This window comes from Stegostoma tigrinum, chromosome 3 (assembly GCF_030684315.1).
Source record: "Stegostoma tigrinum isolate sSteTig4 chromosome 3, sSteTig4.hap1, whole genome shotgun sequence".
NCBI lineage: Eukaryota > Metazoa > Chordata > Chondrichthyes > Orectolobiformes > Stegostomatidae > Stegostoma > Stegostoma tigrinum.
The window spans coordinates 87471818-87487162 of NC_081356.1; the positions used below are offsets into that span (position 1 = coordinate 87471818).

The window sequence follows — 15345 nt, forward strand, 5'->3', positions numbered from 1 at the left end:
ATTTCTTCAGCCAGAGAGTGGTGGGCTTGTGGAATTCGTTGCCACGGAGTGCAGTGGAGGCCGGGACGTTGGATGCCTTCAAGGCAGAGATCGACAAATTCTTGATCTCACAAGGAATCAAGGACAATGGGGAGAATGCAGGGAAGTGGAGTTGAAATGCCCATCAGCCATGATTTAAAGGGCGGAGTGGACTTGATGGGCCGAATGGCCTTACTTCCACTCCTATGTCTTATGGTCCTGTGGTTTACATTTTATTTTTCAGCCTAACCACAATTGTCTGACACATCTTGAAAAGGAGTAAAGGAAATCAGGTCAGTGATCTTGAACAGATTTCACATGACTGTTTAACAGTTATTGAAAGCTATAGAACATCAGTGTACTTTTTAAAAATCAACACGTATTTCGAATCAACCTGCTGTTATTGTACACCTCTGGAGCAGGCAGGATTTGAATGTAGGACTCCCTGTCAAGGGGTAGGGATACTACCACCCTGCCTCAAGAAGGCCCCTGTTAGTGTACTCTAATGGGAGGAGCTGAATCCATTAATAGTGGATATTGATGAGGTGCTTAACCGCCTCAGAAAGAACATAGAACATTACAGCGCAGTACAGGTCCTTCGGCCCTCAATGTTGTGCTGACCTGTGAAACCAATCTGAAGCCCATCTAACCTACACTATTCCATTATTATCCATACGTTTATCCAATGACCACTTAAATGCCCTTAAACTTGGTGAGTCTACTACTGTCGCAGGTGAGGCATTCCATATCCTTACTACTCTGAGTAGGGATGTCCTATTAAGTTTCAATTCTAAGTATCATGAGCTTTCCTTCCTTGCTTGGGGTTAGTGTTGCTTAATTACATAGGCATGCCACCTGTCATTTAATTTTCTTAAGGACTGTCTTAGACTGTGCAAGACAGGATTAAATAAATTAGATCAATATTGTTGACCGAAATTATTAGAGAAAGAATAATTTCCTTCAGTTACGTTTCCAGTTGGATTTTTTTTGTTTCAAAAGCAGATGTTTCAGAGCCGGCAATATTCTCTCAACATCAGTGGGAGATGTCTGTCCCCAGCGTGGAGCCAGCCAGGTTAGCAGTGAAGAATGTGGGGTTGCTACCTGCACCCTTTTCCCTTGCCGGCATAAATTAGAAGTCTTGGGAATGAAGTTCATGGAATAAATCCAATAATCAGGTCCTAGAACCACAGAATCATGCAGTACAGAAGAGGCTCACTGAGTTTGCACCAACAAAAACTATACAACCGATACCAGTCCAACTTTCCAGCACTTGGACCACATCGTTGAATAAGCGGAATAGATGGTTCCTACCCACCCTGTCCGTGACCCTCACAACCTTATATGCCTCAACCGGGTCCCATCTCAACATTATCATAGCTGAATACTGGCAGTCACCATTGACAAGAAATTGAGCTGGACCAATCATATAAGTATTGCGGCTATGACAGCGGATCAGAGGCTGAGAATTTGTATTGAGTAACTCCCTTCCTGACTCTCAAAGCGTTTCCATGATCCACAGGCAGAAGTCAGGAATGTGATTGAATACTCCTTACTTGCCAGGATGAGTGCAACTCCAACATTCTAAGCTTATCACCATTCAGTGCAAAACATCCCACTTGATCAGTGCCCTATCTAACACCTTGAATGTTCACTCCTTTGACAATGCAAAACAGCACAGTAATTTCCTGCAAGAACTCAACTTTTGACAGCATCTTCCAGATCCACAATTGCTATCACCTAGAAAGACAAAGGCAGTAGATACATAGGAATACCACTAACTGCAAGTGCCCTTGAAAGCCACTCACCATCCTAACTGTTCCTTCACACGCAATGAATCAAAAATCGTGGACAACAGCAGTGTTCTAATACCTACAGCACACGGACTGCAGCAGTTCGAGGTGGCTTACCACCTTTTGTAGGGCAATTAGAGATGGGTAATAAATACTGGCCAGGCAGTGATGCCCACATCCCATGAACGAATTAAAAAAACATGCTAACACATTATCTTTTTGGTCTGCACACGTTTTAAGGTTAAGTGCACTGTAATGGAATCTGGAAGTTGGCTGTAACTTGACATGAGTAAAATGAAAGTCACATTTTCAGAAATAATGGGAAGTGCAGATGCTGGAGAATCCAAGATAACAAAGTGTGGAGCTGGATGAACGCAGCAGGCCCATCAGCATCTCAGGAGCACAAAAGCTGACGTTTCGGGCCGAGACACACATTTTCAGACCAGTTCTGTGTATTGCGCTTGCAAAATCCAGGTCCCAACGATGAACTCTTCAGGGTGCTTACAATGACGGACGAAGCCGGCGCTGCCTGGTTTCTACATGTTTCATTTTACTGACACTTTGTTCGATTTAATGTTACTGTGCAGCATGTTGTAACATACTTTGTTTAAACAGATGGTTATCTCCCACAGTCCAAGGACTATTTGCGATTCTTGCAATTTCACTTTCACTTCTGATGAGGCCCAGAACCCGCAGGATCGGAGGCAGCGCACAAACGTAAAGCCTTCCGTCCATTCGTCCGAGAACGCCGCTTTGTTGCTAAAGGTAAAGTTAAAACTGTACGGTTAGATTAAGGGCAGCGTGTTTCAAGTGAATCCACAGGTCGATGAGTGGCCACGGCCGTCCGGCGGTGGTGGTGGGGGGGGGGGGGGGGGGGGGTGAGCTGGCCTAAGCTAGCCTTCTGGGGGGTGGGGAGCACGGTGCGGCCCGCTCACCCTGGCTCCTCCACACTATGTTCCAGGGCCAGCTATCCGGCTAACGGAGGCCGCTGTTGACTATATGTGGCTGACTTCCGAGTAGCCCACACAAGCCGAATGGACTCTCTTCCCGCTTCACAATCCGTTTCTCTCGCGGGATAAATTAAGATAAAATCCTAAAGCACTGTCGACAGATGGATGCTTCTCCCTCAGACACGAGCACAATTAAGTCAGTATCATGTCTAAAACTAATCATTCATAATATCCAGTTGGGACAAGAATTGAACAAGAAACTCCACGTTGTTTTTAAATAAAAGTAGTTACAGTTTGAAGTTTCTGTTTAAAAGTCAAGGAGTATCTCAATAAAAACAAGACCCTGTATTACGTTGGTATTGGATCCACTGACACTTGGAGTTTAAATTACTAGCCCTTGTCTCTATTCAGATTGTTTACTATCGTCTACTTCATCCTCACTACAGTCTCTCCATTTATCCCCACGCCCCCCCCTTCCCAAATCTCTTCCTTCCTCCAATTCCTGCTTCTTTTCTGACTACTGTCAGCTCACAGTCAGCAGTTGTGCCTCAACCTGTCTAGGGCTCAATTCTGGAAGTCCTTCTCTCAACTTTTCCATCTCAGTACCTTTCAACTACTCTTTTAATATTGTGACCTAATATCTTTTCCTTTTAAGCTAGTTTTTGGTCTGCTGCTTCTTCTGTGAAGAACCTTGTGATGCTTTCCTATGTCAAAGCTCCATAAATGCAACTTGTTTTTGAGGTAATATTTTGTCTTTATCAGATCCTGGACAAATATTGATGCATGAGGCACAGTAGCATTTCACTGCTGACATCCACTATTTTGTGTTTGTGCTTTAAATCATTAATTTCCTGTGTTCTTGATACACATTCTTGGTATGTGAAACTGTGTTGTCTTACAGTTTGTTTTAAGCATGTGCTTTATTTAGTTAGTAGCAACAACTTAATTAGGTGTTCATGATCCTCTTCAGGGCCTCCAGAAATGAACATATGAAGTTTGGACAGAACTAGACCCTCTGTTCCCTTATAATAAAATGTGAGGCTGGATGAACACAGCAGGCCAAGCAGCATCTCAGGAGCACAAAAGCTGACGTTTCGGGCCTAGACCCTTCATCAGAGAGGGGGATGGGGGGAGGGAACTGGAATAAATAGGGAGGGAGGGGGAGGCGGACCGAAGATGGAGAGTAAAGAAGATAGGTGGAGAGGGTGTAGGTGGGGAGGTAGGGAGGGGATAGGTCAGTCCAGGGAAGACGGACAGGTCAAGGAGGTGGGATGAGGTTAGTAGGTAGCTGGGGGTGCGGCTTGGGGTGGGAGGAAGGGATGGGTGAGAGGAAGAACAGGTTAGGGAGGCAGAGACAGGTTGGACTGGTTTTGGGATGCAGTGGGTGGGGGGGAAGAGCTGGGCTGGTTGTGTGGTGCAGTGGGGGGAGGGGATGAACTGGGCTGGTTTAGGGATGCAGTAGGGGAAGGGGAGATTTTGAAACTGGTGAAGTCCACATTGATACCATATGGCTGCAGGGTTCCCAGGCGGAATATGAGTTGCTGTTCCTGCAACCTTCGGGAGGCATCATTGTGGCACTGCAGGAGGCCCATGATGGACATGTCATCAAGAGAATGGGAGGGGGAGTGGAAATGGTTTGCGACTGGGAGGTGCAGTTGTTTGTTGCGAACTGAGCGGAGGTGTTCTGCAAAGCGGTCCCCAAGCCTCCGCTTGGTTTCCCCAATGTAGAGGAAGCCGCACCGGGTACAGTGGATGCAGTATACCACATTGGCAGATGTGCAGGTGAACCTCTGCTTAATGTGGAATGTCATCTTGGGGCCTGGGATGGGGGTGAGGGAGGAGGTGTGGGGACAAGTGTAGCATTTCCTGCGGTTGCAGGGGAAGGTGCCGGGTGTGGTGGGGTTGGAGGGCAGTGTGGAGCGAACAAGGGAGTCACGGAGAGAGTGGTCTCTCCGGAAAGCAGACAGGGGAGGGGATGGAAAAATGTCTTGGGTGGTGGGGTCGGATTGTAAATGGCGGAAGTGTCGGAGGATAATGCGTTGTATCCGGAGGTTGGTAGGGTGGTGTGTGAGAACGAGGGGGATCCTCTTGGGGCGGTTGTGGCGGGGGCGGGGTGTGAGGGATGTGTCGCGGGAAATGCGGGAGACACGGTCAAGGGCGTTCTCAATCACCGTGGGGGGAAAGTTGCGGTCCTTAAAGAACTTGGACATCTGGGATGTGCGGGAGTGGAATGTCTTATCGTGGGAGCAGATGCGGCGGAGGCGGAGGAATTGGGAATAGGGGATGGAATTTTTGCAGGAGGGTGGGTGGGAGGAGGTGTATTCTAGGTAGCTGTGGGAGTCGGTGAGCTTGAAATGGACATCAGTTACAAGCTAGTTGCCTGAGATGGAGACTGAGAGGTCCAGGAAGGTGAGGGATGTGCTGGAGATGGCCCAGGTGAACTGAAGGTTGGGGTGGAAGGTGTTGGTGAAGTGGATGAACTGTTCGAGCTCCTCTGGGGAGCAAGAGGCGGCGCCGATACAGTCATCCACTTCACCAACACCTTCCACCCCAACCTTCAGTTCACCTGGGCCATCTCCAGCACATCCCTCACCTTCCTGGACCTCTCAGTCTCCATCTCAGGCAACTAGCTTGTAACTGATGTCCATTTCAAGCTCACCGACTCCCACAGCTACCTAGAATACACCTCCTCCCACCCACCCTCCTGCAAAAATTCCATCCCCTATTCCCAATTCCTCCGCCTCCGCCGCATCTGCTCCCACGATAAGACATTCCACTCCCGCACATCCCAGATGTCCAAGTTCTTTAAGGACCGCAACTTTCCCCCCACGGTGATTGAGAACGCCCTTGACCGTGTCTCCCGCATTTCCCGCGACACATCCCTCACACCCCGCCCCCGCCACAACCGCCCCAAGAGGATCCCCCTCGTTCTCACACACCACCCTACCAACCTCCGGATACAACGCATTATCCTCCGACACTTCCGCCATTTACAATCCGACCCCACCACCCAAGACATTTTTCCATCCCCTCCCCTGTCTGCTTTCCGGAGAGACCACTCTCTCCGTGACTCCCTTGTTCGCTCCACACTGCCCTCCAACCCCACCACACCCGGCACCTTCCCCTGCAACCGCAGGAAATGCTACACTTGTCCCCACACCTCCTCCCTCACCCCCATCCCAGGCCCCAAGATGACATTCCACATTAAGCAGAGGTTCACCTGCACATCTGCCAATGTGGTATACTGCATCCACTGTACCCGGTGCGGCTTCCTCTACATTGGGGAAACCAAGCGGAGGCTTGGGGACCGCTTTGCAGAACACCTCCGCTCAGTTCGCAACAAACAACTGCACCTCCCAGTCGCAAACCATTTCCACTCCCCCTCCCATTCTCTTGATGACATGTCCATCATGGGCCTCCTGCAGTGCCACAATGATGCCTCCCGAAGGTTGCAGGAACAGCAACTCATATTCCGCCTGGGAACCCTGCAGCCATATGGTATCAATGTGGACTTCACCAGTTTCAAAATCTCCCCTTCCCCTACTGCATCCCTAAACCAGCCCAGTTCATCCCCTCCCCCCACTGCACCACACAACCAGCCCAGCTCTTCCCCCCCACCCACTGCATCCCAAAACCAGTCCAACCTGTCTCTGCCTCCCTAACCTGTTCTTCCTCTCACCCATCCCTTCCTCCCACCCCAAGCCGCACCCCCAGCTACCTACTAACCTCATCCCACCTCCTTGACCTGTCCGTCTTCCCTGGACTGACCTATCCCCTCCCTACCTCCCCACCTACACCCTCTCCACCTATCTTCTTTACTCTCCATCTTCGGTCCGCCTCCCCCTCCCTCCCTATTTATTCCAGTTCCCTCCCCCCATCCCCCTCTCTGATGAAGGGTCTAGGCCCGAAACGTCAGCTTTTGTGCTCCTGAGATGCTGCTTGGCCTGCTGTGTTCATCCAGCCTCACATTTTATTATCTTGGAATCTCCAGCATCTGCAGTTCCCATTACCTCTGTTCCCTTAGCCTGCTGCACCTTTATGTAGAACATGGCCGATCAGTTTGTTTCAAACTCCACATTCCCATCTACCCCTGATAACCTTTGATTCCCTTGCCTAGCAGAATCTAACTACCTCTGCCTTTTAATAAGATTTAATGACCCTGCTTTTACTGCCCTCTGAGGCAGAGTTGCAAAGTCACAAAACATTCTGATGAAAAAGAAATTCTCTTCATCTGTCCAAAAGGGGTCATTCCTAATTTTTAAACATTCTATTCAGGTTCTGAACTGATCCACAAGAGGAAACATTCTTTCCATATCTATTTTGTCAAGACTGTTCAGAGTCTTGTGCATGTCAGTCATCAGCCCTCTTTTCAATTGCAGTAGAATCATAGAATTGAATCCCTGAAGTGCATATAGAGACCATTCAGCCCACTGAGGCTGCCTGACACTCCAAAGAGCATCACACCCAGAACCACACCATCACCCCACGTTTATCATAGCTAATCCACCTAGCCTGCACAACTTTGGATTGTGGTAGAAAACCCATGCAGATGGGGGAGAAAGTGCAAACTCCACACAATCACACAAAGCCGGAATTGAATCCAGGTTCCTCGTGCAGTGAGGCAGCAGTGACCACTGTGCCACCATGCCTCCTCAAAGTAGGAAGTGCAGTGGAAACAAGTTCATTTACAACCTATCCTCAAAACAATTCATTGACTCCCAGTCTCGATCTGAAGTAAAATGCTTCCAATACATTTACATCTTGCTTTAAACAAGAAGAGAACTGCATGCAGTAATTGAGTTATGGCATTACCAATGCCCTGCAAAACTGAAGCATAATATCCTTTATGTTCATTTTCTCTTGTCATTCGAGGATAATATCCCATTAGACCCCTCCCCCACTGCATCCCAAAACCAGCCTAGCTCATCCCCTCCCCCCACTGCATCACCAAATCAGCCCAGCTCGTCCCCGCCTCCCTAACCTGTTCTTCCTCTCACCTATCCCGTCCATTTCCTACCTACTAACCTCATCCCACCTCCTTGACCTGCCCATCCTCCCCGGACTGACCTATCCCCTCCCCACCTCCCCACCTATACTCTCCTCTCCACCTATCTTGTCCTCCATCCATCTTCAGTCCGCCTCCCCCTCTCTCCCTATTTATTCCAGAACCCTCTCCCCATGCCCCTCTGATGAAGGGTCTAGGCCCAAAACGTCAGCCGTTGTGCTCCTGAGATGCTGCTTGGCCTGCTGTGTTCATCCAGCTCCACACTTTACTATCTTGGATTCTCCAGCATCTGCAGTTCCCATTATCTCTGTATGATATGTTAGATGTATTTGCCTACATTGAATGTCAAAGTAGTTACTAGTATGTGAAACACTGAACAGTTCCTGAGTGCCACCATCATGTACTCTGTAAGTGCATACCTGAAACACAGCAAACCAGGCTGTGTGTTTTTGGTAACAGAGCGTGGAGCTGGAAGAACACAGCTGGCCAGGCAGCATCAGTACTTGTTGGCTTTTTGTTTATTTAACACAATATGTAAAATTAGTGGCCTTTATAGATCATACAGTACCAATGGAATTCTACTTGAAATTTTATTATTTTTAAAAATGTAAACATTTATCAAATTGTTCTCAGATTTGCAATCCCCCTCACCAGTAAGATCAAAATTCATGAGGAAAATATTCAATTTATGTATGAGAGCTGAGATTTCATTGCACGTCAGCAACAACAAAGCAGCCAAAGTACATCATTTTGCCCAGGAATTTTCCTATCATGACCAGTAAAGGGGAATACATCTAAAACAAAATCAAATTTTCTGTTTATCACAATGTAGACTGTAGGATATAGGAACAGAATTAGGCCACTTGGACCATTGAATTGGCTCTGCTATTCAATCATAACTATATGTTTCTTAGCTCAATCTCCTGCCTGCCTTCCCATAACCCTTGATCCCTTTACTAATTAAGAATCTACCTGTCTTAAATGCACTTAATGATTTGGCCTCCACACTCTACTGCAGCAATGAGTTCCACAGATTAACCACCCTCTGGCTGAAGGAATTCTTCCTCATCTCAGTCCTGAAGGATCATCCCTACTCTCTGAGGCAGTGCCCCTGGGTCCTGGTCTCTCTTACGAGTGGAAACATCTTCTCTATGTCTAATCTATCCAGGCCTCACAGTATTTTGCAAGTTTTAATGAAATTCCTCTCATCCTTCCAAACTCCAGTGAGAACAGACCAAAAGTCCTCAACAACGCCTCATATGACAAACCCTTCAAACTTGGACCTCCTTAAACCTCCTCAGGATCCTCTCCAACAGCAGCACATCCTTCCTTCGATACAGGGTTCACAATAGCTGCCAATATTCCAAATGCAGCCTTTTATGGCCTCAACCATACATCTCTGCTCTTGTATTCTAGCTGTCTTGAAATGAATGCCAAATTGCAATTATATCCCTAACTGCCAACTGAACCTGTATGTTAACCATAAGAGAATCCTCAACAAGGACAAAGGGATTTTGCACTTGAGGTTTCTGTTTTAGAAAATAGTCTACACCTCTTCTTCCTACCAAAATGTATAACCTCACACTTTGCCAATTCTTTGCATGCTCTCCTAGTCTGTCTAAGTCTGTGGTCTCCCTGCTTTGTCAACACTACCTTTCCCTCCACCCATCTTCATGCCTTCTGCAACCTTAGCAAGAATGCCCTAGATTGCTATGTCATGTTGTCATGTTGTGCCACTCTTAATTTATAATGAGTTCCACCATCTGTATCAGCAACAAAGCAGACTAACTTGAACTGGTTTAGGCCAACTTGAACTTATGTTCATTTCTGTAGTCCCTTTTCAGGTATTAAATTAGTTGTCAGCAAGAAGTGTGTATACTCCCTGGATTAGAAACAATGGATATAGGTTATTCATGCATAGTGATCCCTACACCCATTTTTGGGAGTTACCTATTTTTATCACTGTACCATCTTATTCAAATCGTTGAATTCAATAAACTGAATAACGCGAATCTTTGAGTACCATCAACTTTGAATTAAGATATAAAGGCGACAAACAGAATTGTGATCTGCCTTGTCAAGCCAAAATGCTGTGGATGCTGAAAATCTGAAACAAAGACAGAAAAGGCCGCAGAAACTCAGTAGGCCTGGCAGCAGTTATTTGGAGAAAAAGAGTTAATATTTTGAGCCTGATTATGATTTGTCTTCAGAACTCTGAAGACCATCAACACCTCTCTACCTTCCCAAGTAACTGCAACACCTGCCCCTTCACCTGTTTCCTACTCGCCATCCAAGGGCTGAAGCCGTACTTCACCTGTACTGCCTCCAATCTGGTCTGCTGCATTCGCTGCACCCAATGTGGCCTAGTCTACAACAGAGAAACCAAACATGGTTTGCAAAACTCCTCTGGTCAGTGCAAAAGCATGACCCCCAATCTTCCCTTAGCCAATTATTTTAATACAGCATCTTGCTCGGATGCCCACTTATCTGTCCTCAGCATGCTACACTGCTCCAGTAAATCACAATGCAAACTGGAGGAACAACATCTCATTTTCTGACTAGGCACTTTACAATCTTTGAGACTTAATATCAAGTTCAACTCCTTCAGATTGTGAAGTCGCTCCTATTTCTTCCCTTTTAACTTTATTTGTTACATTATCTGTCACCATGTCCTCTCTCCCCTCCCTGTCCCCAGGGGAACCATCTGTTCTTTCCAGCTTGGTAGCTGTATGCACTATTGTTCTGCCATTCTCACATTTTAATCACTTAATTTGCTCTGTCAATGCCCTTTTCCCCCGCACTATTTATAAATACTGCCCCCTCCACATGTTACGTCAGCTCTGATGAAAAGTCATCAAGACCTGAAATGTTAGCTTGCCGTCTCTCCACGGAAGCTACCTGACCCACTGTGATTGCCAGCAGGTTTTGTTTTCTGTAGAGTCATGTTGGACTCAAAATTTTAGCTCTGTTGTGTCTCCATAGATGCTGCCAGACCAACTGAATTTCTCCACTATTTTCTATTTGTTTAATTAATTGCCTTGTTAATATTGCAGTCACTGAAAAGTTTCAGATAAGATTAGTTTTCATTCATCAAACACAATATCGTACTTTTAAATGGCATTGCGATCCACATCAACCAATGTTGAGCCACTTCATGGAACTAAATGATCTACTTCTGTTTCTATGTTCTTATTCACATTTTATCATCAATGTTTAGCTGTAAATAATTACGAAGTACAGTTAATTGCAAATTTATGTATTTATGGTTGTTTTTCTTCATGCAGGACATTGCTGTTTTCAGTATGCTTGATGTTTTATTTGCAACAGAGAAAATATTAAGGGAGGAACAATCTGATTTAGAACTAAACTATTCTGAATGAAACAGAAGATTTGCAACCATTTATGCACCATCAAAGTAACAGCACCACCACAGCTGACTTCCAGATGGCAACTACTGGATATTTAAAATTGATCAGACTCCTTACAGCTTTCCTCACCTTTTCAATAACAGATGCTTTACAAAATGACCAGAACGGTAAGGAGGCATCAGATTTCCCGTTCACATCAGATGGTCAAATGTATCCCTGGAACAAGATGAGATTGCCTAAAACCATTGTCCCAGTGCAGTATGATCTGGTTATCCAGCCAAACTTGACCACACTGAATTTTTCTTCATCTGTGAGAATTGAAGTTTTGGTTGAATCGGATACCAACTCTATCATTTTACACAGCAAAAACCTGGAAATCATCAAGGCAACAGTCATACCACTGAAAAAGGATGGAACACCTGGGTTGGAAAGCAACTTGGAAATTTTAGAATACCCACCATTTGAGCAACTTGCACTTCAGGCGGAAGCACCCTTGCACTCAGGAAACACGTACTTGATTAATATTGACTACATTGCGAATCTGTCAGAAAGCTTTCACGGCTTTTACAAGAGCACTTTTAAAAAACAAGATGGTGAAATAAGGTAAAATACACAGTATCCAATGCAATAGAAGAGAAGTGTGTTGGAAATTAGAAATAATGTAGAAAAAAAAGCTGAAAACACACAAAGGACATTTAACATCTGAAAAATAGTTAGATGATTAACATTTCAGGTTGAGGCATTTTATAAACCGGTCTGCCAAATGGTCTCAAACTTAGAAGCCAAATTTCCTTGTGTTTCAGTGGCTGTCAGAATTACATTGTATTTCTAGTAATCTATTTTTATTTCGTACTTAAGTAGCTTTTTTCATGTTGATTTGATCATATGAATACTGATTTAAATATTTTTTTTTAAGTTTTACATAATTGCAGAGAAATTAAAGCATGGAAATTATGTGACCCACCGGTCTTCCTTGGCGTCTCATGAGCAGTTGTCCAAATAGTTCAAGACTATTCTTGCAAACAATGCACTGAACTTTGCAGACACATTATATTAGCAAAGAAAATTATACTTTGACATTAAAGTATCGCAGAACAAAGTTTTATTTGAATAATGTGTTAAAAATTAGCCTTTTAGTCTTTGGAGTAAAAATCTTTACCTGTTGACCTTGTAAATGCTGTTCTTCCAACCTAAAGGTTTCACATTTTGAGGATAAATTTCCATGGGATTTATCTGATCATTTTCAGTTAAAAAAAATCCACTAAACACTTTAAACACAGCATGAGCGTTCCTGATATTTTCACAAGGTTCATGTGGGTCTTGTGTCACGGTGACAGTGCCACAAGAACCCTTATGGGAATTTACTCCTTATGTCATCCACTGCTTAGTAATTCTTTCCCCACTGAATGTGTTTCATGTGTATATAATGTACAGCATCCAGCCTGGTACTAGTTACTGAGCTGAAGAAACCTATCCAGAATTCTCCTAAAATTCCTAAAAGGGAAGGGAATTGAAAATGTGGTCACATTGGAGAAATTTTCATTATTGCATTTAGATTCCCTACAGTGTGGAAACAGACCCTTCGGCCCAACAAGTCCATACCGCTCCCTGGAGCATCCCACCCAGACCCAACCCCATCCCCCTATAACCCACACACCCCTGAACAGTACGGGCAATTTAGCATGGCTGATCCACCTAGCCTGCACATCTTTGAACTGTGGGAGGAAACCGGAGCACCTGGAGGAAACCCACACAGACACGGGGAGAATGTGCAAACTCCACACAGACAGTTACCCAAGCTTGGAATCGAACCCGGTCCCTTGTGCTGTGAGACTGCAATGCTAACCACTGAGCCACCGTGTTCTCTTGGTATCTTTTAACTCTCTTTTTATTGGACGAATCCATCTCCTTAGTTTTTAATCATTTTTCATTTTCAATTCCAATGACAATCTAGTTTTTGAAGTCTGGTACTTTATCCTTTTGAGTTCCTCCTGTCTCAACTCCTGATCATATAGTTTCCAGCCTTCAGCTCTGTTCACTCTGACAATGTGAACTTTCTGGCACTGTTCCCACTGCTGATCATTTGAGAGGATGAGAGAATCCCAGAAAGTGAAGGCCTAGATTCTGGTTTACAACCCAAATGGAGCAGCACTTTTGACCTAGGGAGCCTGTGATAGCAAAGCAACTGATATTCAGAGGGCTGTGGGATGCCAGGTTGATGCTAAGCCCAAGGCTGATGCCAGGGCTTCTGAAGTTAGTGGCGACATGGCAAATGCTCTGGCTACAGAGTTAGTTGGAGCTTCGAGGTCTTGTGTGACGAAGTGTAGCGGATGGGGGAGTGCACCCAGGCCTTGAGTGCAGCCATGTCTTTGATGGATACATACTTGATTGCTTCTATTAAGAAATTGGGGACCAAATCACTCAGTTTCCCAATGTGAAGACTTCAGATTTCTTCTGGCCCTGCCCATTTGTTTCTACTTTTGGCATCCTCACTCCACTCTCTCAAGGGTCAATGTCCTTGGAAAATTTCAGCCAATATTTTGCAGTATTGATGATAAATTTGTCTGCCCTTATTCTTAAGTATTTCTGCTGTTGAGAACACTTGCCCTTTCTAACTTCCTGAAATGCCTGCTCTGTGGATCTATTTGTGCGTAATGCAAGTAAACAATACCCTTCCTCCAGGTCACCGGTCCTGAAACATTAACTCTAATTTTTCTTCATGGATGCTGCCAGGTATACTGAGATTTTCCAGCAACTTCCGTTTTTGTTTCTGATTTACAGCTTCCTCAGTTCTTGCGGGGTTTTTATTATATTTCCTCCGGAGGTTTTTTAACTTGATTTGGTCACATCACTTATATTCCACAGCTCTATTCATAGTCCCTTCATCATCTTCATTCATACACTACCTGGCCAATATTACATACAAGTCAATTTTCATGTTTTTTGCACAAGGACATATTGCTTTATTTCTCTGCTTCTTTCATTGTTCCCATGGTGACTACAATAGCCGCCACTGCCTCTTCTACATTTAAGATCCAGTTCAGTTTAATAATGCCAACACCAATTTTACCTTCTGCAGTTCCTGTTTGTAGTTAAATTCCTTTGGTCTTGACCCATTCAGCTTCCTTACCCAGCTCATCTTGTTAAATCTGGAGGGTTTGATATTGACCCCAAAGTTCCTCCTTGCATCTGTTCCACTGATAATAGCCAGTGCTTGTTTTAACACAAAATACAAATGATTTTATTCAATCTATTATCACCTCTACCTTTTTCCCCACAACTGCTTAAAAAAAATCTCCGGCACTTTTTTCATTTTGTGGTTTGAATTCTGTAACATAGAAGCCTCTCTGAATCGTGAAATTGTTACATAGAACCCCTATATAGTGTGGAAGCGGGCCATTCAGTCCTTTGAGTCCACGCCGACCCTCTGAAGAGTATTCCTCACAGAATACCACCCCCACCGTGCCCCCTTCCCCCAACCCTAACTTTGCATTCCCCATGGCTAACCCACCTAGCCTGCACATTCCTGGACACTATCGGCAATTTAACATGGCCAATCCACCTAACTTGCAATTCTTTGGACTGTGGGAGGAAACCAGGGCACCCGTTGGAAACCCACACAGACACAGGGACAATGTGCGAACTCCACACAGACAGTCCCCTGAGACTGGAATCAAATCTTGGTCCCTGGTGCTGTGAGACAGCAGTGCTAACCACTGAGCCAACCTGTTGCCCAACTGTGCAGAAGAAAACAATTTGGCCTGCTGTACCTGCACCGGCTCACTGAACATTTTAATTTGGTGTCAATCTCCTGTCCTTTAAACTCTGTACTTCCTTCCCCAGCAAGGACTACGCAATTAGAATTATGTGGCTTATTTCTTTACGTACACTAATTCTTTCTGTCCTCATTAATTTCCTTAGGGTATTACATCAGTTGTCTTGATCAGTTTTATTTTATGGAAGTCTAAATCTACTTTAAAATTCAAAACCAATATTTGCCTGAAGACAGTTTAAAAGTTTTCACCTGGAAGGAATGAGTTCAATAACCTTTATTTCATCAAGCTGTGAGCAATCTTGAAACACTGTTTGACATTCGCAGGATCTATCTCATAGAGCTTTAACATGGATGCTAACAAGTTCTTTGTAAATTTTGTAATGCCTTTATCAAAATGGATGTTAAAAGACTGTTACCTAGATGTGTTAAATATTTGTTG

The 15345-nt window shown here is 44.8% G+C and overlaps 1 protein-coding gene across 4 annotated transcripts in view; it reads left to right on the plus strand.

Moving 5' to 3' along the window:
• The first annotated feature begins 262 nt into the window (after nucleotides 1-262).
• erap1b (endoplasmic reticulum aminopeptidase 1b) overlaps nucleotides 263-15345 on the plus strand; it is an 80192-nt gene continuing 65109 nt past the window's right edge. Inside the window, exons 1-4 of one of the 4 annotated variants that reach the window (XM_048526893.2) lie at nucleotides 263-311; nucleotides 2424-2573; nucleotides 3414-3499; nucleotides 11048-11734. In XM_048526893.2, coding sequence (XP_048382850.1) covers nucleotides 11166-11734 — 569 coding nt within the window. In that variant the 5' untranslated portion in view covers nucleotides 263-311; nucleotides 2424-2573; nucleotides 3414-3499; nucleotides 11048-11165. Of the gene's footprint in view, nucleotides 312-2092; nucleotides 2574-3413; nucleotides 3500-11047; nucleotides 11735-15345 lie in introns of those variants that run through there. The other 3 variants (XM_048526894.2, XM_048526891.2, XM_048526892.2) reach the window with 3 other exon arrangements.